The sequence below is a fragment of the Cinclus cinclus genome, chromosome Z (assembly GCF_963662255.1).
Source record: "Cinclus cinclus chromosome Z, bCinCin1.1, whole genome shotgun sequence".
Lineage (NCBI taxonomy): Eukaryota > Metazoa > Chordata > Aves > Passeriformes > Cinclidae > Cinclus > Cinclus cinclus.
The window spans coordinates 3,443,612-3,468,581 of NC_085084.1; the positions used below are offsets into that span (position 1 = coordinate 3,443,612).

Below are 24,970 nucleotides of genomic sequence, written 5' to 3' on the forward strand. Positions count from 1 at the left end.
CCATGACATTCCACCAAGCTGTAATTGCTGTTCCATCAGACCCCACAAGCCCCATCCCTTCACAGACATTTAAGACCAATCTTGAGAGGGGCAGCTGAGTGAAAGCTATCAAACTGATTTCAACAGAAATGTGTGGGGAATGTTACCTTCATAGTTCTTCTAACAGAGCCATCCTGTGCTGAGCAGTGCTGTGATCAAAAGCTGAGGCCAGGAACAGAGTAGTATCTCCTCAACAAAATCAGCAACAAGGGCAGAGCTTTTTCCAGTATTTTAAAGACTATGAGTTTAAGGACCTCACAGACCTTCTTAATATAATGCAAACTCAAAGAGCTTGGCTGTTTTTTATGTGAGACAGTTTAAAAAATGGTAGTATAGTAGTAATACACACAGTGACTTCTTTGACTTCTGACACTGAAATTGGAGCAAACTTAGCAGAAATGGCTCCTGCAGCTGCACCTACAAGTCAACCCCTGCCCTGATTCAGCCCTTGAGAATTGTAACAAAAGTTACATGTCCAAAGTGTCTCTGCTTTTCTAAATTGATCTGCACATAAATTTAACACCCCTGCTGAGCTTTCTTTCTTATTATTGCCCACAACATAACCCTGGCGGTGGTAGGTTCAGAATCCATGCATGTAACTCAGATCTTAAGCAAGGCCTCCGTTCAGGAAGCAGTTTTGGAGAAGACGCTGAGCTCGTGGTGTTCATGTGAAGATGTTATTTTTCAGTACAAACAAATAATGCTCCCCCCGGAGGGAAAGAACTAATTGGTAGTTGCAAAACTACCCCATTTTAATTCTTCTGGGAGCTGTCAAAAATAAATCATAAGACCTTCACTGAGCCAGAGAAAAACCTTTCCACTTGACCACATAGTCTTCCTCTACTCCTCTCACCTCTTAAAAAGTGAAGGCCAGGGCCAGGAAAGGGAGAAACAAAAGAGTCCTTCCTCTTCAGTTTTAATTTTAAGTCATGCCAGGGCACCTAAACCTACTGATGATTCAATGTACTCCTCCTCTGCATCAAAGATGCTGCAAGCAGGGGAAAAAAAAGCATTCAACTTATTATACACTGCAGACTGAAATTACAGCAAATGCAGATATAACTTTAGTGCATAATGAAAAAGAGAACTCTCTATCACCCTCTTGGTTTAACATAGAGAGAAGTACTTTCAATGAGGGACCTCAAGACTGGGAGCTGGATTCTGTTTGCTTGTTTAGGATGTGACAAATCTCTAAACTAACCATGCAAATACAACTTCAGTAAAGATGGTCACCATCTGTAATAAAAACCAAGCCTTTAAAATAGAAGCAGTTCTCTACAGAAAACATTTATTCAGCTGCTTTACAGAATAAGCCAATTAAGGCCAAATATATTACTTGGAAATAGACAGGCTTTCACTGGGTACAAATATGAGCTGGCTTAACAATATATTGTATACAAAATGTTCTTTGAAAGCATCCAAGAAAGGTAAAAGCTGAGCAATATAAGCTGAAAAAAGGCTTCTTTAAGGCAAACAAAAGGTATTGATCTATTCTTTGTTTCTTAAAAAAGTATTATTACCAAAATACTTCTTCACAATTACTCCCATATTTCCAATTAAAGATTTAAGATTGTGTGAGCACGGATGGAGGACAAAAAAAAAAAATCAGACACCACTGAAAACTTGTATGAGATACAGTAAGCTCATGACATCATGGAATCTTTTAGACTTCTAAGTGTTTAGAAAACCCAGAATAGCAAAGCAAATGATACACACATCACCATTTTCCATAATCAAATTACTGACAATTGTAACTACATAGAAAAAAATTACATCATTACATATAATAGATGAAGTCTGGAAGCACTGGAGTAAATCATGTTATTGAAACTGCTGAGATGATTTCATGTGGGGAGTGCAGTACCTGATCAAAACCCACTGAAGCAACTTGAAATCTTTTTCTGTGGTTCTTCAGCTGGCCACGAATTCAATTACTGTTCCATAAAAAGCAGAAAAATGCAGCATAGAAAATGAGAATTCAGAATTATTTAGCAACAACTTCAACTAACAGGGCATGAATTTGTGCTCTTCTTCAGCAGCTCACTGTTATGTGCTGTAGAGACTAATTGGCATTGCTCCTGAGAACTCATACAGACACCAACCCAAGGAGGTGTTAAGTATCCCCTAAACACATGCCCCAAAAAAACATATGTAATACCGAAGGTAGTCTCTCTGGATTGAAATGCATATAGAATATACATGTTATGCTGTCGATATGTTTATATTACTAATATAATAGAAATAGCTACACAAATATCCCCTTTAGAAAGAATACTATCTCAGCAAATGCCTGGTAAGGTGTCGCACCACAGCACATTCCAGTTAAAAAACTGCAGTGCTGCCTGTACCAGTCATAAACACGTTTGTTTTATGAATCCTACTGGAAATCACACATTAACTAAAAACTGTGATTGCTCACTTCCACTGCTGGAAATCACCTCCACCTCTCAAGAAGTAGAAGCGGTTTAGAGTTAGAATTAAAAATCTGTGTTGCCGAGAATGGGAACACACGGCTTTCACTTCGATCCTAGAATCAAAGCCAGCATTCCTGGAGTGAAGGTGTCAGGGCTGTCACACGGTCCTGGGTGGCAGCTGCTGTTTGTACATCCCTGCCAGGGCCTTGGCTGCGCTGTAGATCATCTGCCGGCGGGACATGCCCGTGAACACCGCGTGCCAGTCCGTCCTGCTCACGTTCAGCATGCTCTTCTCCAGCACCTCGCCCACCGTCACCAGCAGGCCTGACCACCTCAGGCTGTAGTCCTGAGGGGTGAGACTCTTAGCCTGCATGCAAAAGTGTGAGAGGTGATTACTGAAATGGTTTGCAATTAGTAGATTTGCTTCTGTCTTCAGCTTTAACCAACTTTTGCAAGGAATTGTTCTTGTATATACAGACTTATGTGACAAACTAAAGGGGGTGAGAATCAAATTTCAGCCTGCCCTCTAATTTGCCTAGCCATTTTTTTTGGATTTCTATATCAGGATCCAAGCAACATCTGAAGGGAATAAATTAAAACAGGATACTTAATAGAGTGAAGACACACTGCCATTACCAGGAAGTACTTTTGTTTTCTTAAACAGCCAACGGGTGGAATCAATAAAAATACATATTTATACAACATCCGTTCATCCCCAGCCTGGATTGATCCTGCAGCTGCTCTGATCCAGGGGCAGCACCAGCACCTGGGCTTGTTAAACCTCATGAGATTCCCATGGGTTCATTCCTCAATCTTGTCTATGTCCCTCTGGATGGGACACCCTCAGGGGTGTCACTGCACCCTCAGCTCAGCATCAGCTGCAAACCTGCTGTGTCTCGATCCCTCATTAATAATTTGTGTCATTAATGAAGATATTAAATCCCACCGGTCCAAATATGGTCCCCCTGAGGGACACCATTGCTCACTGATGTCCATTGAGGACATTGAGCTGTTGACGACGATCATCCCACCAATTCCTTATCCACTGAACAGTCCATCCATTGAATCCATCTCCCACTCAGACTGGGGGACCATGTCCAAGACTTTACAGAAGTCCAGATAAATGACATCTGCAGCCCTTCCCCCGGTCTGCGACTGAAACCAGATGGGGAACACTGGGGGAAGTATCATGGCATTTCTCTGGCCACCCTTCTTCATACAGATTTTAATTTGGGTTAGTCTATGTCCAGTGCATGTACAGGAGATCAAGTTCATCAGTGTGTTCCAGCCTTCCTAAAACTAGTGTCTTGCAACAATAGCAGCATACATAAGTTTTTTAGAATATGCAGAATAGTTTAGGTTGGTGAGAGGCCTTTAAGCTTTTTTCCCTGTCGTTCCTGGTATTTTGGAATGAATTTTGTAACACTAGAGAGACAGAGCCATATTTCTCCTTTTGCCACTCATCAACTTTTCAAAGCTGTAAGAACTCAGGAAAATAAGAACTAAAACCAATCCCACAAATGTTCACTTTACTGAAATTGGTGCTACTGAAAAAAGCCCCAAAGTTACAATTTGCTCCCCCAAAACAACATCTGAGGATCAAACCCCAAAATGTTTTGGTTATAAATTCTTCAGGGAAACATTTATTTTGAAACAATTTTCAGGCCAGCGTTAACTAAAGCATGACTCATATTGGCTGTCAGGCAACATGCAGTGGCTGGAGTAATTCCCAGTCTGTGCCCAAACAAAAATAAACCACCTCATGAAAAACTTATTTTGGTGATATTTCAGAACTGCATACTAGTGCAGTTCATCCCATTATATCCAATCAAATGAACCACAGTATTTCTAAGATTTAAATCCTTGATTTCAGAATTTTACATCCTTGTCAGAATAGCACACTTGAAATCAGCATTGTCTTTTAGGTGGGCTTCTGTGTATTCATCGGGGACTTAAGTCCAAGCATTAATCTGGGAAATGGGAATATTTCATTTTTAGGAACAAGTTTTCAGAGAGTACAGCATGCTGCCTGCTTGGTTAGTATTTCTTCCTCTTAAATAGGAGAGAAAAACTTGTGCTCCAAAGTAACAGATATTGCAGAATGAGACTCTTGACTAAGAAAAGCTTTACTATAAATGTCTAAAGATTAATTCACAAACATGATGCAAAAACATTCAAGAGTAATAACTTCCAGTAACAAGGGACACCATAACTAAAATGAAAACTTCAGTCTTATGTCTCAGCTCTTAATTGGTAAGAAAACTGAAAACTCACCTGCTGAACATATTGTAAAGGCACTGGTGTTGCTTGGGTGAATGCTTCCAGGTGAATTCCATGAACTGGATCCTCAATAATCAGACATCCAATGTCAAACCACCTGCAGTGATGTGCAAATTGTTTTATTTCTGAATACTGAGTAGATTAGTGCGGGCCAGTACTGAGTACTGGTCTTCTGTTGAAGATGACCATACTAGAAGTTGAATTATGAACATTTTACAAGTTCTATTACAGCTGTAGTAATATTATAATATTGAAACTCATCAAAACATTGTGGTATTTTGCAAGTGAAATCTGCATGTGTCACTTTCCATCTATCTATCTATCTATCTATCTAAAAACAGTGCATGTGTATGCATGTAAAATACATAAAATACATGGAAATACAAATTACATGAAGCTTGCAAGTCAAAGAAAAAAAGAAGACTGGAGGGGTGGGTGTGTCGGCAGACAATCCCTTGGCCACAGTTACTCTGCTACTTTACATTCAATCTTTCAAAGAACATTTCTCATTAAAATAACCCTCCCTAACAATTTTTAAGAGAATTGACAATTTATCATCCATGTTCTACATTTAGAAGATTTTTTTGTGAAGTCTAATGCTGTAGCAATCATTTAAATGATTTATTCAGAGAAACAATTTCTGCCTGTCTGGGCCACATAAACCTCATGGTAAGAGTTTAGTGGAGCCAGACAGGAAGAAGCACTTCCATTATCTTTGTAGCAGGGAATAGAGCACTGGAATGCTTTGATTGACAACTACTAAAGACTGCTGAGAAAGCCTCATGGCTAAATATAACTTGCTTCTAATTAATAATGAAGCTACTGGCATTTTCTTGTCTTCTGTTTGCATTTTTATGCATGTGATGGGCTTTTATTTACTCTCCTTTTTACTTACTCTCTTTTTGCTCTGTTTTTACATTTGGAATTTTTAGTGAAAAATGAATGAGGAATTTTCTAAAGTAAATAGAAATAGGGAGAGTTTTAATTTTTGTTTAGCATTTATTTCCATCTAGTCTGATTTAGAGGTTTTACTGTCCTTTCACAGAGGAGTAACATTACTGGTAGTGGTGGATGATTACTTGAAACTCCTCCCCTTTGGACAGGCACAAGCATGGTAAACAGCAGAAGAAAATTATTTAAGTTTGCACTAAGAAAAATGCAGCATTGCCCCCAATGCCTTGGAATTTAATTATAAAGCTGCTTCAAGAACTGCCTGTCAAACAATACATCACAAAATCAAGCTGCAATGTATTCTGAAACACCATTTTTATGTCTGTGCAGTGCAAATTGGATGCAGTAAGATACATTCTCAGATACATTCTCAGTGAAAGGAAAAAAAAAGAAAATACATTATTTGGTAAAAGCATGTTATTCTAACTGTCAGAATATCTCCCCTCTTCTGATATAATTTCAGGGAGAGAAGGGAAGATGCACACAACAGCATACAAACTATTAGCCAAATTACAAATTTTACACCTCCTTAATTTGTTCACTTTACGTCACTTCACTCTGTTTTTACATAGTGAATCTATGAAAACCTGACAAGGATGTTTTGATATTAAGGTCTCAAGATGCCTGGACAAAAAGCTGAACACCATCACCAAAACCAAGCCTGCCAAAATACTTAAGACAAATCCTCTCCTCTGCTTAATCCTCTCCTCTCCAGCTCCTTACAGGCTCTGTGTCAACAAGGAATATTCCCAACGTGTCCCCAGTCCCCTGGAATAAATTCAAGGTTCTCACTTGTCAGGAAGCAGCTCCTCAATGAAGTTTTCCACGGACACAGCAGGCTGCTTCTCATGGATGACTCCTGTCCGGCGCAGGCTGTCTATCCTCTCCTGGGCTCCCTGAGTGGCAACACAAGCTGTCAGACAAAACTCTGAACCACAGGTAAGTGCAATGCTTGCACACCAGTCCCAAAACAACCCTAGAACACACTTTTTAAAATTACTCAATAGGAAAAATCCCAACAACCCAAACTAGTGAATGGCCAGGAATCCCAAACAGTAACAACACCTATGATAAAGCTAATTAAATATTTTTAGGGCTTTTTACATTCCAAGAAAAAAAACCCAGGGTAGCATGCAAAGAATTCCTAACCTGTGACAAGAATTCCCAACCTGAGCATCAGTATATATTTGTGTTACTTTGACATTTTTACAACTTGAGACTTTTTGTGTTTCGAGTCTTTAAAAGCTTTGGACCAACTTTGCAAGAGCAAGGGAAAGAATCCATTTGTTGAGGTCCATATTCAACAAACACACAGGAATTATTCCCCTGAAAACTGCTATCACTCTGAAGTTGTAACAAAAATACACAATACACTGCAAGAGTTAAACAACTAAAGGAACATGGATATTATTCTGCTTTATCTCAATATAAAATTGCATCAGATAATACAGTGCAGTGAGGACAGGCTTTGCTCCTTTGCAAACACTGCCACAACAGTTAGGGTGAAAGGCTTCCTTTTTCATGAATTTTGCTTACATGTAGTAAACAGAATATGAAACAGCCGTTTTCAGGATTTTCAGTCATTGGCCAGAACTGGTGAAACAAACTTTGCTAACCCTTCCTCTGGGAGGGCACAGCAGTTTGCAAGGCTGCACAGTGAATTCTTATTTTTCAAAAAGAACACAGATCTGTTCAGGAAGTGTTGATCCAACTGTCTTTGATCTACAGAACCAACGGGGAGAAAAATCAGTCTTGGAGGATCTCTTCTAATTTCTAACATTTCCAACATGATGTGCTGGTAACAGACTATTCAAAAAAATGCCCAATATACTTTGAAACCACAGCAAGAGCACAATGTATGCAAGATGTTATGGCAATCAATAACAGCATAAGGAAATTGACATAAATGGTATCATACAGTATCATAAATATTCTTCACTCGCTGTGAATGTGTTTGCAGAAAGCCTCAAAAATATTTCAAAATATTTCAGAGAGCTTTAAACTGATCTAAGGATCCAAACTGAGGAAAAAAAGACAAAAATCCCCAAACCCCTTAACCCCCAAAGTAACAAAACAAACCAACCAACAACAACAAAAAAAAGCAACCAAAAACCAAACCAAAATGAAAAAAAAAAAAAGAAGAAAGAAAACGTTTATCTACCCAGAAACTTCACAGAAAACAAGATCCTTCTGGGTGAACTTCTCTTTACTACTACTGTGCATCAACTTACTTTTAAGCCTGCAGCATAGCCCACAGGCTGTGGTGCAATGTTGGATTGTGCAGCCTCTCCGGTCACAACAGCCATCCCAAACACTTCTTGAAAGGCATCCCGAATTGCTGCAACTTTCACCTCTTTATTAGAAGTAACTACTATGTCCAGCTCTCCTCCAGTTCCTGCAAAATAATTTTGTACAGTGATCTGTAAAAAAATACATCCATGCATGGAATACTCTTCCTTCCCATTGCTGGATAGCTCAAACACAGTTTCCACAATTTCTCCAGCTGCTTTTTTCTTATGAACTGGGCAATAATTCTTCCATGAAGCAGAAGTCATTTCAGTTAGGAATTGAAATTCAGATGAGTAACTAAGGGATAGAAGGCTAAAAGCACAAAAGCAGGAACCTATTTTCAGGTTCACCACCAAAAAAAAAAAAAAAAAATAAAAAAAAAATCACACCACTCATTCCACATGACAGTTCACAGAGATTTAGGAAAATAACTCAAGACATCTATTTCCAAGGATGTTTTGGTGCTCTGTGAAGCAGCAAGGAATATTGCAAACTCTTATGAACGTGATCAAGAACACTGAAGCAGGTCTTAAAATCCAGTGAACAGCTGCCAAATTACACAAGATTTAAAAGAAAGGCTCTCATAACTTTTTAGCTGTCCTTGGAATGTGAACTTCAGTCTAATTTTACTGCTCTTTTTAAACATTAAATATCTATGGAACCAAAAAGCTTGTACACAGTTCTAAACATTTTCCATAGGGTTGTATCTCCATGAAGAAGCAGATGCTTTCACTAAACTTTTTCAGAGTGAAACTAAACAATTAATGAATTAAAAGAAATCTAAAACTACTAAAGAAGGCTCAATCCTACCTCACATCTGTCTGTCACAGCTGGATCACTTTTATTGTGCAGAAACACGTTATAAAATCCATCCCTGGTCTGAGAAGCTTTCTAAAGAGCTGCTGAATCTTTTTTCAGAAGTGGAATATGACATCAGAGAAAGCTGCCTAAGTAAACTGCATCAACCACACCAGCTTACAGAGTCTGTAATATTTACCCTGATTCAAGAAAAGTTCCCCCACTAGTAAGGGAAAACTCAAAGCTTAAATTTTAATGAAAAGACCAGATAGTTTTTTGGCTTATATTACTCAGCAGACCTCAGTCACAGGAATCATCTTATTTTGATGAGTAATCACCCGATAGACTAAAACAGTAGTAAAACCTACTATTCTCAAGGTTTAGGGTAATTTTTTAGTGTTTATTTATAAATTGCTTTGCTGAATGGAATTACGTGTACAGATCATTGGACTTGGAGCAATTGTTTCAGACATGTGCAACTACTGGACTAAAAATAATTGAGAGCATCTTTTTTCATTGATTCCTTCTTGATAGAAATCAATTTAACAGATTTAAGGAAGTGCTTAAAATTGACTGCCAGCTTTTACTGAGGTTAGCCTTGCCTTGTGCAGGAACAGAAATTCTGTTAAAGAGCTTTGAATGAAGCTAAAAACTAATGCATAACAAATCTAGTAAATTACTGCCTAACAATTTTTAGAATTGCAACTGTGCCTCATGTTTGGTTGCAGAATACAGAATATATTCTTTTGTATTACAGATCATCAAATATCAATATCATATCTTTTCTCATCAGAGATACTACAGAACTGAAACCAAGATATTACACAGGTTAAAAGAAATGATTTGTGACAAAATCTTGTCAAACAGGAACCTAAAATTTAAGAGCTAGATGCATCCTTGTAAATTCAGGGGCAGAACTCTTGTATCAAGTTAATCTCTGACACCTGAATGTGAAATTTCTTTGTACCTGTACATTATAAACTGAAATGACAGTTCCATATTTAATTTAAGATTCCCTGTTGTCTTTTGTTGTAAAAGCACTGTTGTTTATGCTTATGAGGCGACTGTTTCCTGTCTACATAGAAACTGTCTGTTCTAGGAATGCAGCTCAGATGACATTTTCACAATGTGACAATGGAAACAGTTCAGCTCTTTTCAAGAAAGAGATTACAGAAACACTATTTGCTCAGATGAAGAAAAAAAAAAGTATTTCAACCACCTCATCCAGAAGCTTTGGTAATTTCAGATATTGGCACAAGGAACATGAAATTCCTTTGGCATTGCAGTAGTGGAGGGAGAGCAGAGAGAAGTGGGGCTATTGTTGAGGACATGGTTTTTGTAGAATACATTTCTACAAGGAAGTACAGGCTAAGTTTACAAACCTCTGTCCCATTTTCACAACCTGCAACTACAAAACCAGTGCAGTACATAAATGGCCAAGATGTACACAGATGCTTCCCCTTCCAACAGGACTTTAGAGAGCTTTGAGGTAACCATTGACTTAGTTTACTTAACCTAAATCCTGCAAACAAAGCATTTTATTAGAATTACTTCCTCTTCCAGATAAAGTTGTTCTGTCAATAAACACTGGGTCAAACTATCCAGGATACAACAGATCCTGTTTCTAAAAAGGGACAGTCATAACTGCAATAGAAACTTTTAATACACTTTGCCAAATTGTGCATAAATCAACATTTGCTGTAACTTTGCATTGCATCCTGTTACTCTCTCAAATACCTTTAGAATGCATCGCTGGCTGGTCTCACTGGTTTTATTCCCAGTATCTCTTCACTAGACAGTTGCTGGGAAATGTTCCCTTAAATGTAAGGCAATTAGCTACTACTCAATAATTAGGTCATCTTTCCCTTCCTCTGCACTAGCACAAAAGTGCAGCAGGAGTTATCTATTAGGTTCAGCTTTTAAAAAAAAAAAAAATCTCAGGAAAACAAAATAATAAAAAAATAATTTTAATGGGTTCTTCTCAGTCTTAGGTGTTTCCTGACCAGCTTTTTTCACAGGCAGAACAAAGTCAGTACTGGCATACCTATGAGGGAGAGCTGCCTGCCAGACTGCTAAGAAAAAAAAATACATGCAAAAAAAACCAAAACCAAACCATAACCCTGGACAAATGGTGCCTCTGGCTTCCTTACTTTACTCTCAGGTCAGCTGTGAGTAACATATAAAATGTGACATGCAGTGTCTTCCAGTAAAATAAAAATGGTAACACAAAAATTTTCTTTTCTATTAACTTCCAAGCTGTAACTGAAATGCTTTCACACTTCAAGTGTAGATGTAGTGTGCTATTGCAATAGCTTCATTAGCATTTTCAAGCAATACCTGGTGGTTTATCATAAATACTTACTGATATATGGAACCATGCCAGGATCCAGTGTCGTGATCATGGTCTCCACTGAATGCCTGGTTTTATCAAGAACGGACTTCACCGTGGGATTCTCAGCTACACCCTAAATTTAAGCAAATACATTTCCATATTATCTTCTGGGTTTTTCTTTTTCCTCCTCAAGAAATTAAAAATGTTACAGTTAAAAAAAAAAAAATTAAGCTGCTCTGCAAAATCTGCTGTGTATTACTCAGCACAAACACTGCAAGATATGACTATAAGGCATGGCTTTTCTGTTGCAACCTCAAGTTTAAATACTGCTGCCCTCCTTGTTAATGCAGAAACAGCCCCATCACCTTGCAAAGCCAGGCTGTGCTTCTCCATTTAGCATCCTGGCTAACTACCATAAAGTCCTTATTCAGATGGTTCCAGAACACTGAGATTGCTTCTACCTGTGGCAGATGCCTTTATATCTGCCTAGCACAAAGAGGGTGAAATAATCCATACTTTTATACCAATACAAAACACGAAGTGATTGCAACAATTATGTGGAAATCAATCTTGGAACTACAAAGGGACTGCTCAGACATCTCTGAATGACTGAGAAAACAGAAACAGTCCCATTCGGTTCCAGACCACTAATTTTTCAGTTTTGGATTGTTATAGTTTCCAGTCTTACTGAGCCTGAAGGAAATCTGAAAGGAAGGTGTATGATTTCCTAACACCACAACAGGTAAAAGGGTTTATCAAATTACTTCAACAAGATAAAGATAACTGTGGCAACTACTGCATGAGATCTTCAAGAGGAAATTCAGTATGCATTTCTGTAAAAATTACCACCCCATGTCCCACATACTGGCTCATCTTTAAAAAGCACAGACTCGGATGTGGGCTTACATACATCACAAACTTGATGGTTCTGGTATAATTAATTATTCCTCATTCTTTCACTTAAGAAATTCTCAAGAAGTGGTTACTGATTACACAGAGCACATGGAATACTTGATACTTCATCCAAAATCTTTATTCCTGGAGTCAGCAATACAGAGCTACTCCATAAAAAGAAACAGGACACCTTCTGGATCTTAGTGGCAGCATTAAAATTTGGATGAGATTGACTTTTCAATTAATTTGCAATTGAAAGCTCTGGTACTCTTAAGAAAGGCTACGGAATCAAGTTACAAGTAAAATCTTCTCTTCTAGAACACTGCCACCTACTGCAAACATTAGGAGGAACAGAAGGACTGAAAGGAAAACGTTACTTAAAAGAAGGAAATGTGTTTTTATGATCATGAGAAGACATTTCTCCCTGAAAATGGCAGCATAACTGCTCTCCTCTCACTGTACTAATGGAGAATAAATCTCCCTCTTTAAGACTGTTTGATTGCAGTAATGGAGTGTTCAGTCTGCCACGCCACACATAACTTTTTCTGCCAGGTTTTCATGCTTAAAATGGATTGAATACCAAAATTCTTCAAGTGCACTGGCACAATAATCTTCTTAATTCTTCCTTCACATTCAGTGTAAGATGGGACAGAATGTGTTGCTGCTCTTGGAAGACAGCACAGTACTGATGTACAGCCCTTACATCTTTTTGCCACAATCTTCATGATGCTACTTAAATACAGCATTTATTACAGGGAGGTTGCAGACCAATGAAATTCTACTCCATGATGTTGCTGCTTATTTCCTCTGTCTGATGAGATGGCATCACAAGGAGGAGGATCTATTCTGCACTATAGTCTACATTCCATGCCTTCCAGCAGACTAATCTTAACAAAACAAATACCCTAGGCACTTCTCCGTGATTGAAAAAACATGTCTGTCCTTGAAAAAAGACAAAATATAACTTGATTGTTATAGAACAAGCATGACTTGCATAACACAGGAATCAAACTCAGTTATTTAGGAAGTTATAAATGGGATAGACAAAGCATTCAGGTAAGGAAAAACAGACTTTATCTTTTTCTGCATACAGTCTTTGTGAAGTAAAAAATTCCTTTTAGGTCTTAAGCGGTTCTAGAATTTAATCTGGTTTAAGAATATACCCATATGTAACAGGTTCTACTACAGGTTCCTATCACAGGAATAAAAATTAACCTAGAACTTCTACATTTGTACAGTCCATTCTCTTCTATGCTGAGAAAAAGCAGAAGCACAGTTTAAGGAAACACCACTATTAAAAACAGCCAATTTGCACACGAGACTGTAAAAAATAAATTATTTATAGCAGCATGCACTTAAAGTGTGCAACATGTCTTCCTACAGTCACTACCCATTAGTAATTCCTCATGAAGGTAACACACAAACCCCACACCTTTATAAACCCCCAGAGTCCTCCAGCAGGTGCTCCACTCTGGGATGTAGATACTCTGGGATCTTCATGCTCCTCAGGAAAAGTGATTGCAGAACCAGTCCCAGGGGACAAAGATGATGAGAAAGTTGCCTGTTGAGTGATGGGATCAGCCAAAACACCTGTAAGAGTGAAAAATAAAACACAAGTGCTTAATTTTTCACATTAAAACAACATGCAATTGTTTTACAAGAAAATGGCAGGAAGAATAGAACAATTCCAGGCTAATTCACCTCACTTAGTGAAGGCTCAAGAACAATTTTGTTTGTTAAAGGCTAGCAGGTCTAATGAATGCAACCATATCTGCTGACAGAATTGAGACTACCTGCATACTACGTACAAAGTTAAACAATTACTCTTTTTCTTATCACGCTAATTTAAAAGCTGCTCTTTTTATTGTACTCAAACTTTCATAGTAAAAAAAGCGAGTAATAAAATGGAATGTATAGGAAAAGTAAATTTTCTAGCACCAAGTGCTGGAAATCAGTATTTTACATATTTTAAAGGAAAACAAAAGAAACTAAAACAGCAGAAAAATAAAGTCAGACCCTTTGCCCCATTACTCAAGCTTATTTTAACAGATTTTCCAACACTAGCCTTAATTGAGGGTTGTTTTTATTTCACGGTCCACAATTGATTACTCTTTTTAGACATTTTCTTTATACAGACTACTTAAAAGAACTATCACCAGTAATAATAAAAGATTGGCCTAACTGCAGCTGAAAAGCCAAGTTTCCAATCCACAAGCTGAAAATTACATCAGTTCAGCAACCACAGCTACTGCCTGCATGGAATGTATGTATTTTTAGCAATCCCAATGCAATTTTGTGGCTGGAAACAAGACAATAGAAGCTGGTGTTATGTGACAGACAGCTTGTTAAGAGAGAGATTTTTCAGAACAAAACCCTGAAAATCATGAGTTTACTGTCTTTGATTGTCATTCTGGGGAACTATAATGGTTGAAGGTGGCTCTCTGAGCTAAAGGAAAGTTGTTCAGCTGGGCTTTGGTGTGTAAGGTAACAAAAACAAAAATTCTGAAACAAAGATTTTCCTGTGAACCTGAATGCCACCAGAACTGAAAGTGGACTCTGTCCTGGACCATGAGTGTATTTTAAAGGCTATTATCCCTTCTTCTGAGTACAACTAATTAATTAAGTACACCCAGAAGAATAGTAAGTCACCCAGGAAAGCCCCCATCCTGTCACATGAACAGGAAAGCAAATAAACAGTTACCTGTGACTGGAGGTGCAGAAAATGAAGGCATCAGTGGGCTCTGAGGTGCTCGGCCAGCGTGACCTCTGGTGATATCATAGGTGGAAGACATGGAAAACCCTGAAATGGGGGGACCGGTGGGAGGTGCAGGAAGACCAGGGCCAGCAGCAGAGCTCAGGGGAGGAGGAAGAGTGGAGAACTGGGACACGGGGGTGGTGAAAGCTGCAGGGGCAGCAGGAGGTGGGACAGGGCTTTGGGTTGGTGCAACTGTAGAAACGGGTGCAGAAGGCACAAATGGAAGAGAGGCCGAGGTCATCATGGGAGGAGGAACTGGGGACACTCCAGCTGGCAAGGGAGGTGAGTAGACAGGAGAAGATGGCATGCTTGGTGTGGCAAGGGGGCTGGACAAAGCTACAGAAATAAAGGGCGGGGGGGGGGGGGGGGGGGTGAACAGAGAAAAAACAATTTTAGAAGCCTTAATCTCAAGAGATTCAGTTATATAATCGTTCAGACATTTCACAAATAATTTTTGAACCAGTCAGGGTTTTTTTTTCATTCAAAGTGAATTGGAAATTTCTGCTCGAGTTTTCATACAGCACCAATGGTACTTACTTAGTCCTTGGTGACAGTATCTCACATACATAAGACACACACACACAAGACACTTCTCTTCCTGCACAATCGTACTTGTCATTAGCTTAAAAAGACAAGTCAACATTTGACTCCTGAGTTTACAGCAGCTGAAACCTCCCTCAGAAATTTCTACCTAGCTCTGAGTGACTGCTGCATCAGCTGATGTTACAGCAAGTGTTTGTCTTCAGGAACAAAACACCCTTCAGGAATAAAACACACACTCCCAGTACCTGGGAGGGTGGGAGTTGTTTCAGAGGTGTGGCACTGTAAAATGGACTGAACCTAAGACAGCCCTCGCCTCTCTGGCACTCATCTCCCTGATCCCTCTGCCTTCCCTGTTTCAGCTGATCCTTGGATAAGACAATTTTCATGTCTATAACCAAATTGAGCCAGAAAATTAGGTCAGAAAAACAGAAATTGCCATTTCTGATGGCAGTAACATGCTAAACCATCTTAAGCATCTCACTGGCCTCAGCCTAATCCCCACAGTCAATTTATATGCAAATTATACTAATGCCATGGTCTCCAAACTTGGTCACACACACCCATCATAAAAAAAATTAAGCATCCCCTCCCCCATGTCAAATTTATTTATATTTTATTTACATGCACCACTGTACCAGTACGTTATCTATATTACAAAATATAAACAACAAAAATGTAAAAATTATGAGATTCAGACAAATGAAAAAAATTTCTTAAGGATATAAAAAAATTTCTGTTTCCACTGGAAATTCCTATGATAATACACAATGAACATAATAATATATTTCATTAAGAATGGTTAACATACTATATAACACAATCATTGATAATAACTTTTAAAGGTCAGCTGTGCAACTGAAGAAACCTCAGTAATTTTTACATCTTGGTTTAACACCTCATGATACAAGAATTTAAAAGTCTGGTTCTACGTTCAGACTATTCTGACGCTTGGGTTTAAGGGATGAAAAAAAAGACCTCAGAGAGATCCACATGGAGGAATTGCTTCCTTGGCCATGCTTGCTGTACCATCCTATACATTTTCTACTCGCACCCAAAAAACATGCAAAAGTTTTCCTTTAAATTTAACTGGCAAATTTTCGTTTTCCCTGATGTCTATCAATTGCCCTTGTAAGAGGAACGTGCTGCATTTTTGTATTTTTAGTGAGTGTGCTCAAATCCCATGGAAATTGTTTGGAAGATGTTTACACAGGCCAGGAAATTCTCTTCGCAAGTTGATGTCTACAGATCTGACAGTTTTTACGCAACACTTGCATTGTTTTGGCTGCAGGAATGAATAATGATGGATGTTATTTCCAAATACCAGTTTTGGAAAATGGTTTCTCAAAAACATGACTTTCTTGTACTACCATACTACTGTATCACTCCTTATTGAAATGTCACCTTTACCTGGATGGAACAAATTATGAGTGCATATTTCTTTAAACATATCAGCTAGGTAGTGCACTGCTGACAACCTCTTGTCACCAGAGAAAACACCAGCAAATCTGAGACTTGTTCATGTCCATGTTAATTTCAACAACTCTTTTAACAGACCTTGCCACTGGTGGCCAGCAAACCTCTGTGCCACATGAAAAAAAAATCTTTCATGGTCACTTCCTATTTAAGTAGAAAATACTGCCAGAAAATGCACTTTTTAAAGACCATTCTTATAAAATTAAATTTATTGAAGACATCCTGTAGCACTTCACACACTTGTGGCTCTGCTTTCTTTGCTTGTGTATGAATGAGGCAGTGAGTACATTTAATGTGTGGCAACATTGCTGCAAGCCTACTCCAGATGAAAGCAATTGCTCCATCACAGAGCTTACACTTCCAATAATATAGTATAATAATAATGTAATAATGATAGAATTCTGGGATTCTATCAGTATTAAAACCACAAATTACTATTCAGGTTTACCACCGTCCCCTAGAGGACTGTAAATCTGTTTTAACTCCCTTCTATGCTGCTCATCTAACTTGGACTGTAGTGGAAGGTATTATTTCCCTGGCCCTGCATCCTTAAAAAATACAAGTGCATCCACATCACTTCCTAAACAGTTTCAAGAATAAAGGAAGTGTTAAAAGTATGCTGTGTGATATCATATGTATCACAGATAAGGAGCCCACTTCCATGATTATAAACAATTTAAATCCTTCCAATTAGCCTGGAGAAGAGAACTGCAATTATGCTGATTGCAACTGGTTTTGTAGTGCTTCAAAAGACATGAATAAAGGTTTTCTGTACCCAATGTGACAGGTGGAGCAGTGGCAGCAGCCTCCCCTGCTGTGCTTGGAGGGGGTGTGCCAGGTGGAGTCGTCTCTATGCCACTCTCTTCCATCATCTTCCTTCAGCTACAAAAAACTGAGAAAAAGAAAAAATTATATATATATATAAAGTGCATCTTGAGAAACAAGGGGAAAAAATTTTAAATTAGAAAAAAAAAAAAAGGCGGCAACACAGTTATTTACATTCCTGAACAGAGCAGGTAATTCAAATGCCAACTCTAGGAAAAAAAAATAAAGAAAACCACCGACTTATCTCAAGTACCAAATTATCCAGTGTGTCTCCCTTCTTCTGTACCTTCCCTTTATTTTTAGGACTGTGATAACACCTTAAGCTACAAGACTCTTTCTAAAAACCTTACTGTGCCTGCCCAGCTACTGCTTCCAAAATATACTGATGGTACTTAGAAGGGTAATAATAGAGGAGTTACACATCACAAAGCCCATACCCCACTGCAAGAAAAACTTAACTACAGGGTACAGTTCTGCTGCATTGTTGAGCTGTGGTAACGCAAACCAGAACCTGTTAGTTCTAGCATGATCAAAATTATACTGAAATTAATTTACACCAAGTTTTCCAGTATAGACAATTCCTGTAAAATCCATACACCACACACTTCTCTGGTGATGCTAACAGAAGTAATTGAAGGCTTTGGTTTTTATTTTGAAGGCCAGAATACTCTTGACATATTTGAATAACCCCTTAAAATTTACTACTTCTAAAAAATTAACTTATATACTTATATTAAAGTGGAAAAATTAAGATTTTATTGAACACCAGGAGATTTTCATGAACATCAGGAGATTTTCAGTGCAGCAGCAGCTTATTAAGTCCTGCTTCCTCACAAATCTGGTAAAATACCTGTACCACTCCCTGAGGTAGCACTCCTCAAGGAACTTTTACTGAAATAAAATTCTTGTAGATGAAAATTATATATATATATATATATATATATATATATATATATATATATATATATATATATTATAGATAGGGTCAAAACAGTTTCCACCAAATCCATGGGTATGGAGGACTGCCAAAACTGCCTTCAGACTCAAAGAGGAACACGCTTAGTCAATATGCTGAATAAAAATACTCACATGTATACAAAAAGGAACTCCACTTACAAAAACACAGGGGCTTTTCTCTGCTTAAGAAACAAAAGTAAAAATTCCTCATTCTCTCATTGTTGTTTCAAAGGTATATACATATATATTAAACTCTTAGTTTAATGTGAAAGAAAAATTACTATTAGTACCAAACTGAAAAATCCAGACAGCAGGACATGAATGTCAGTCTTTACGAGTGCACTAAGAGTTTCAAAAACAAATGAAAGCATCAAAATCACACAAGAAAAGGCACAGACCCTCTCAAAAATTAGTATGATTTGCATTAAATGATTCAGGATTAAATGCTTCAGCCTAGCCATGGAAAGCAAGTAATCGTGGCTTACATTTAGGACTCCTCAAAAAATTCTTATGACACATGGATTTTGGGTTCTGAGCATCTCTAATTCACTTAAAAGCTTCTCTTCAGATGGGACGAAAGGGTCACTAACTGCCTGGTGGATAACAAATTGTCCTTGCAAAGTACAACTCATCATCCCATGAAAAAGCAATGCAGACACTTCTATTAAACTTCACTAAGGGCAGGAATTTGGAATTTAGGACTTGGTCTTTTAATCAGTCTACAGGAGTTTACATTCCTCTGCACAGAGATATTTCTCAAGTTATTCTTCTTCCACTTATACACTGCAAAGGATGAAAGAATTTTCCATTGTGCAATTAGAGTGATCACTGACCAAAACACAGAAACATTTTTTTCAAGGCTCTTCCAATCTGCTGCTTGATTTCACCTAATGCCATGATTAAAAGCTGCTGAGAGGTGCTTACTACTTAAAATAAATTCTGTGTCCATGCAGAACGGCTGGTAAAGTTCCACAGAGGAGCTTTCCAAAAGGTCTATGCAGGGATTTTCCAAAATTTCAGAAACATGGTTCAGTGGTGATGCTGGGGGGGGGGGGGGGGGGGAGGGGGGAGAAGGGGTAACCCCCCCCCAAAAGCCACCTGACAGGTGGAAAGTCAGGAATTAGAAGAAATAACTCTGTAGCTGTTTTTCACTATTAACTTGGCAATAAAAAAGATTGAGAACGGAAACAGTAATCCCAAATGTACAAAAAATCATGTCAGTTGCTGAAATATGATAAAAATCCCAAGCAGAACTGACTTAAAGGATATCTTGACTAATAAGGAGCCTGCACAAACAACAGGTTTCTGTACACTGATTTTTCAACGTGACTCAGTTGTGCTTTGCAGGTACTGCATTATGAAAAAAAGTAAATAATTTAAAAGAAAAACATTAAAGGTAAAGACCAGGTATGGGAAGAGCACACGGGAAAGCACAAAGTACAATAGGTAATTTGAAGCTAATAGCTCACAGTGTCAAAATAATCCAGCACCACAGATGATTCAAATGATCCTATAGGATATTTATGAACATAACTGGCCTACCCAAAACCAGCTGTGTGTGAGGAAAGGGTGGAAGGAGAAAACCATGGAAAAAACCCAAGATACCCATTAGCAGGGTTCAGTCCCTAACAGAGATTCCAGTGGAGGTTCCCAGCTTCCCTCAGGGGAGATGCAGGGAAAAAGTCTCCCAACAGGATCAGCCTACAATTCCTTATTGATTGCTGGGTACAGAAGTGGGCAGTCTTTTCAGTGGCTTGAGAAAAAACCCGAAAGTTATAGTAAAGAGTCCTCATAACCCAAGCCACAAAATCATAACTTGCAAAAGGAAGCACCTAGAAGCTCAGCCTAACTTCTTAAGGAAGTGACTTCTGTGCCTTCTTGCAACCTGAAACATTTTGGTTTACTAAACTGACAAGGGAAAAGTGAAGCACGTGGAATTAGGAGAAAACAGTACCAGTACTGCCATCTAGTGATTTGTGACCAGAAAAGGATAAATTTGATAGTGCCACGTCTTGCTAGAAGAAAATCCTCGTTTGTTTTTATATGGAAATAAAAAAAAAGGGAAAAAAAAGGGGGATATGGAGAAGAAAAATACAGAACAAACGTAGCTCCAGTGATCAATCATCCTTAAAACAAACACTTTAGGAATAAGAAGCATGATTTTTCTTTGATCAATTATTTGGTTAACAAAAACCCTTTTTCAGTACAATGAAGACACTAAAGGGATGATGCTAAAACCCTCATATTACACAAAGAAAACACAGTGCACCCACAAAGTCTGTCCCTAGAACTATTTCTACTGATTTTCATCAGCTGAACCTCATCCACTAACCTAACACCAAATTTCAGCCATTAACTTAATTCCAAAACTAAGGAATTAGGCTGCGTACACTGAATGGAAAACCAGGCTAAAGCTCGACTGAAATTTTTAACAAGGCTTGTGCTAAAAGCATAAGCTAAAAGCAGGAAGTAAATAATTTAATTTAGAGACTGGAAGCCTTACCTGGTAAATCATTCATCTTTTCACTTCAGTTTAATGGAAAGTAATTACATTTGTGCTAATTTTTGCAATACTCTTAATGACTTAACCACACTTCAAAAACATTATTCAGGTTATTACTCCAAAATACAGAAATTCACAGCTAATGATAAGATTACCTACAAATGGAGATTAGTGAATGGCATGTGGATAAAAAAGCATTATCTACAATCAGCTATACTTCAGAGTTTATAATGAGGTATATTTTCAGTCATGTTTAATTCATCCCTCCTTCTATTTCAGTAGGTGCTCCTGCTAACAACAACAACAAAAAAAGCAAAAACCCCAAACAAGCGAAGAAGAAAAACAAACCCAGAAACCCACAAGAAGAAACCACAATATATTTAAGCACACTAAGCAGGGAAACTCATCTCTAAATAGAGCCTAAAATGAAACATAACCATTAAGCTGGAACACTACATTGAAATGCCACTAAAATTTTTTACTTTAATCACAGCAGGCGTAACTTTTAATTAAGTTTTGACATGCTGCAGACAGTGCTCGTGGCACATGCTGACAACAGTCCTGAGTAAGATGCAGCCAACATCAAACGTCAACACAGTCTTCAAAAAATGAAACCAAACCAGAACTGGACTCTTATTTGATTTAAAACTTTCATCTGAAAAGCCCCTCATGGTTTTGGGCTTTTTCCACTTTAGAAAGGGAGCGCACTAAGGGATAAAACTTCCGTCAGCCTCTGGTTTGGAAAACACAGGCAGGTCCCAAAGGACACATGAAGTCTCAGTGAAGCCAAAGAAAGAGCAGAGAGAGATCATCAGTTTAATCACCTGGCATTGAATGACTTGCTCCAAAGTCCAAAGTCGTAAAGAGAGGTAAAAAACAACAGGAAAAAAAACAACACAAAAAACCCCAACAAACCAACCCCCCCCCCGAACTCTCCTATATCTGTTATCTGAGACTTTGGGCTCTTTACTGATGTAGTACCTCCACCAATACAACCCTGTGTCAGTTCATCCCTTGACTTGAAGCTGAGCTGGCAGGTAACTTCTCATGATTAAAGCTTTAGAGTAGGAAACTGAAGCTACGTCAACTTTCCTCCCATTCATAATGAAGCTGATTGCACTGTAAATAGTACTGTGTACTTCTTATTTTGGGGCTCTGTTTAAGTTGTGCTTCCTCCAAGGCAACATGGGCACTTCAAAGGTGTGACATGCGCTAGAAATACCACAGATTAAATTAAATAACTAGCAATGTGCTAGTTCACATGTTTTATGTTTAGCTTAATGCAGAATCTTATGTACTGAATTATCAGTAGATAGTGAAAAATACTCAAATTAAAGAAAGTAGGTTCAGGGCAGATATTATGAAGAAATCCTTGACTATGAAGGTGGGCAGGGTGCCCAGAGCAGCTGTGGCTGCCCCTGGATAACCGGAAGTGTCCCAGGCCAGGCTGGACATTGGAGCATGGAGCAACCTGGGATAGTGGAAGGTGTTCCTGCCATGGCACAGGGGGGCACAAAATGATCTTTAAGGCCCCTTCCAACCCAAACCATTCTTTGATGCATTGCATGAATTATGTTGGCCACATGCAGAACCTTTTCACCTTAAAATAAAACCAAAATCCAGAAGCAACAGCAAATAAGCCTTTTCACCACTGTGCTTAAGAACTAACACAGACCAGGACAGCTGAAACACCAGGCAAGGGCTGGTGGCCTTCCCTTGTCACTAGTGCAGACAAGAGTCCATGGACACCATAAAACCACCAAGCTTCAGTTTTTAAAGGCTCCCTGACCTTAACAGAACCATTAGAATTCCAATTATTTCATTCCACACGTTTCCGTGCCATTGCCAAAGCTGAGGATCTGCAGCAGGCCACAACACCCCCCCCCCCACCTCCATCTCCACCTTCGCTATCAAATATTTCAGTGTCACAAAACCCTCACGAAACCGGTGATGGACGCAGGGGGAGAACTGCTGATTCACACAAGGAGCAAATTACGCCGAGACACTACAATAAAGCAATAAAACTCCTGAAGCACCATTTCCATCCGGCATTAACAGATTCCCGAGGGTGAGGATGAAACCTCAGGCATTTTACCAGGGCCAGCTCTCGAATTCGTTGCGGCAGGGCTGGAATTCGGTGCTCGGAGGCTCCGAACAACCCGGACTTTTCCCGCAGGAGAAAACCCGGAGGCCGGCGCAGGACAGCACCAAGCGAAGCACCGGGATAAATCGCACCGGGAATTCTGCGCAGTGCTGCTCCCTGACCCTCACCTCACAACGAGTCTCGGAGCCCGGCGCTGGCAGCACTCGGAGCGCAGGAGCCGCTGCAGCCCCGCAAAGACGCGCCGGGTCAGAACACGAAGAATGAGCCGCGCACCTCCCGCAGCCGCCCGGGCCCCGGCACCGCCCGGCCCAGCCCTCCGGCCGCTCCTCCCCACCGCCGGGCACGACGGGTCACAACGCGGCGCCTCCTTCGGACGCCAAAAGCGCCCTCACCGAGCCTGATCCCCCCGTCCCTTGCTGTCTTTTTCCGGCCTTTCCCGTCCCAGGGATACACGAAAAGAAGCCGCGGCGGGCGCCACCTCGGACTACAACTCCCAGCATCCTCCGCGGAGCCGCCGCCGCGCCATGCCACGTCTCTCCCAGCCGGGTCCAACGGTCTCGCGGGGGGTGTCTCACCCCGTGCCCTCAGCTTGGTTCGCCCCACGTGCAGATAAAGGCGGCGGCGCGGGCGGGATTGCGGCAGTGCCACGTTGGCGGCTTGAGGGCTGGGTGTTTGCTTGTGTTGCTGCATTACGTCTTGCCTTTAAACCCAAGCCTTTAGACGACAGCCTTAAGAAGCTGTCGGGCACGCTGTGTAGATATCTATCTGTAGAAATTTGAAGTATGTTTCGGTTTAAGTGATTTCACAGAGTGAGTTAGGTTGGGAAAGGCTTCTCATCTTACGGAGTCAAGCCTGTGACCAACTCCCTCCGCTAACCCGGTGCTTGAGAACCTTGCCAGACTCCTTTCCCTTTTTTAGGCACACTGCAGGCCCTCGTTTCTCTGTCCTAAGGGGCCCAAAAGGGGGCACAACATTCGAGGTGTGGCCTCAAGCAATGCTGGGTAGCTCTCTGCCAGCAATGTGTCACCATTTTAGTAAAAGGCTGCACCAGGTTATGGCTGATTTCAGAGTAGTGACTATATACTTTAGGCTTGAAATACTGTAGGTGTTACTAATTCATAGAAGTATAACAAACCTCATGGCTTTCTAGCATAGCCAAGATTTTCATCACAACACACTGTTTCACATCCAATCTGTCCTTATCTTGATCTACCCAGAGAACTTCCATTCACTTGAATTGGAGATGCACATGTAGATTCCAGGAAGGAAAGTATCATTGTACTCGCACTTTGTGCTCAGACAATCTGCCAGTCCATACTGAAGTGAGGTTACGATAAAAGTGAGGAATGTGTTCCTCTGAGTAGAATGGGTTTTCAAATACACTAACGACAACTTTTATTCAGTATGTTCCATATAGTCATTCTTCCACCAAAGCTTTAAAGCCCAGACTAAAGAATACAGAGCTAGTTTTGACCAAAAAATGCTTGATATTAAAGATTGTATATACAGTATTTGAAATAACTGAAAACAAATGAGTGTATGTTTATCAATTACTACAGAGAAAACCTTGTCCTTTGATATAGGAGTGCTAGAGCTCTGAATGTAACTTTTCAGTTTCTTGGCCCACAAGGCTTCCCTGTGATATGATTGAACTGTATTATGTTTTTAAAGAAACCTATCAAGTATGCCTGGCTTTTTTTTTTTTCTAACGAAAAAGTGTTTTGTTGTGAGAACATATTTTCCAAAGATGACTGATGTTCATCATTCTCCCTCTCACTACCATATCTTTCACTTCAGGTACCTGTAGGTTAAT

The 24,970-nt window shown here is 39.4% G+C and overlaps 1 protein-coding gene across 1 annotated transcript; it reads right to left on the reverse strand.

Annotated features, from left to right (window-relative positions):
* Positions 1 to 1,201: 1,201 nt before the first annotated feature.
* PRRC1 (proline rich coiled-coil 1) lies at positions 1,202 to 23,421 on the reverse strand. The gene is made up of 9 exons (XM_062512877.1): positions 23,325 to 23,421; positions 17,544 to 17,660; positions 14,699 to 15,088; positions 13,430 to 13,587; positions 11,134 to 11,236; positions 7,916 to 8,079; positions 6,477 to 6,580; positions 4,728 to 4,830; positions 1,202 to 2,820 (listed from the first exon to the last, which is right to left on the reverse strand). Exons 2-9 carry the CDS (start codon positions 17,638 to 17,640, stop codon positions 2,611 to 2,613), a joined length of 1,329 nt encoding a protein of 442 aa, XP_062368861.1. The 5' UTR covers positions 17,641 to 17,660; positions 23,325 to 23,421; the 3' UTR covers positions 1,202 to 2,610.
* Between the last annotated feature and the right edge of the window lie 1,549 nt (positions 23,422 to 24,970).

What these genes read in the sequence shown, in the direction of transcription:
- PRRC1 (XM_062512877.1), bottom strand. Translation starts at nt 17,640, where the DNA reads ATGATGGAAGAGAGTGGCATAGAGACGACTCCACCTGGCACACCCCCT. An exon ending in TGCTCCACCTGTCACATTGG is followed by an intron (nt 15,089 to 17,543) that starts GTACAGAAAACC and finishes TTATTTCTGTAG; the next exon opens with CTTTGTCCAGCCCCCTTGCC. An exon ending in GACTCTGGGGGTTTATAAAG is followed by an intron (nt 11,237 to 13,429) that starts GTGTGGGGTTTG and finishes GCTTAAATTTAG; the next exon opens with GGTGTAGCTGAGAATCCCAC.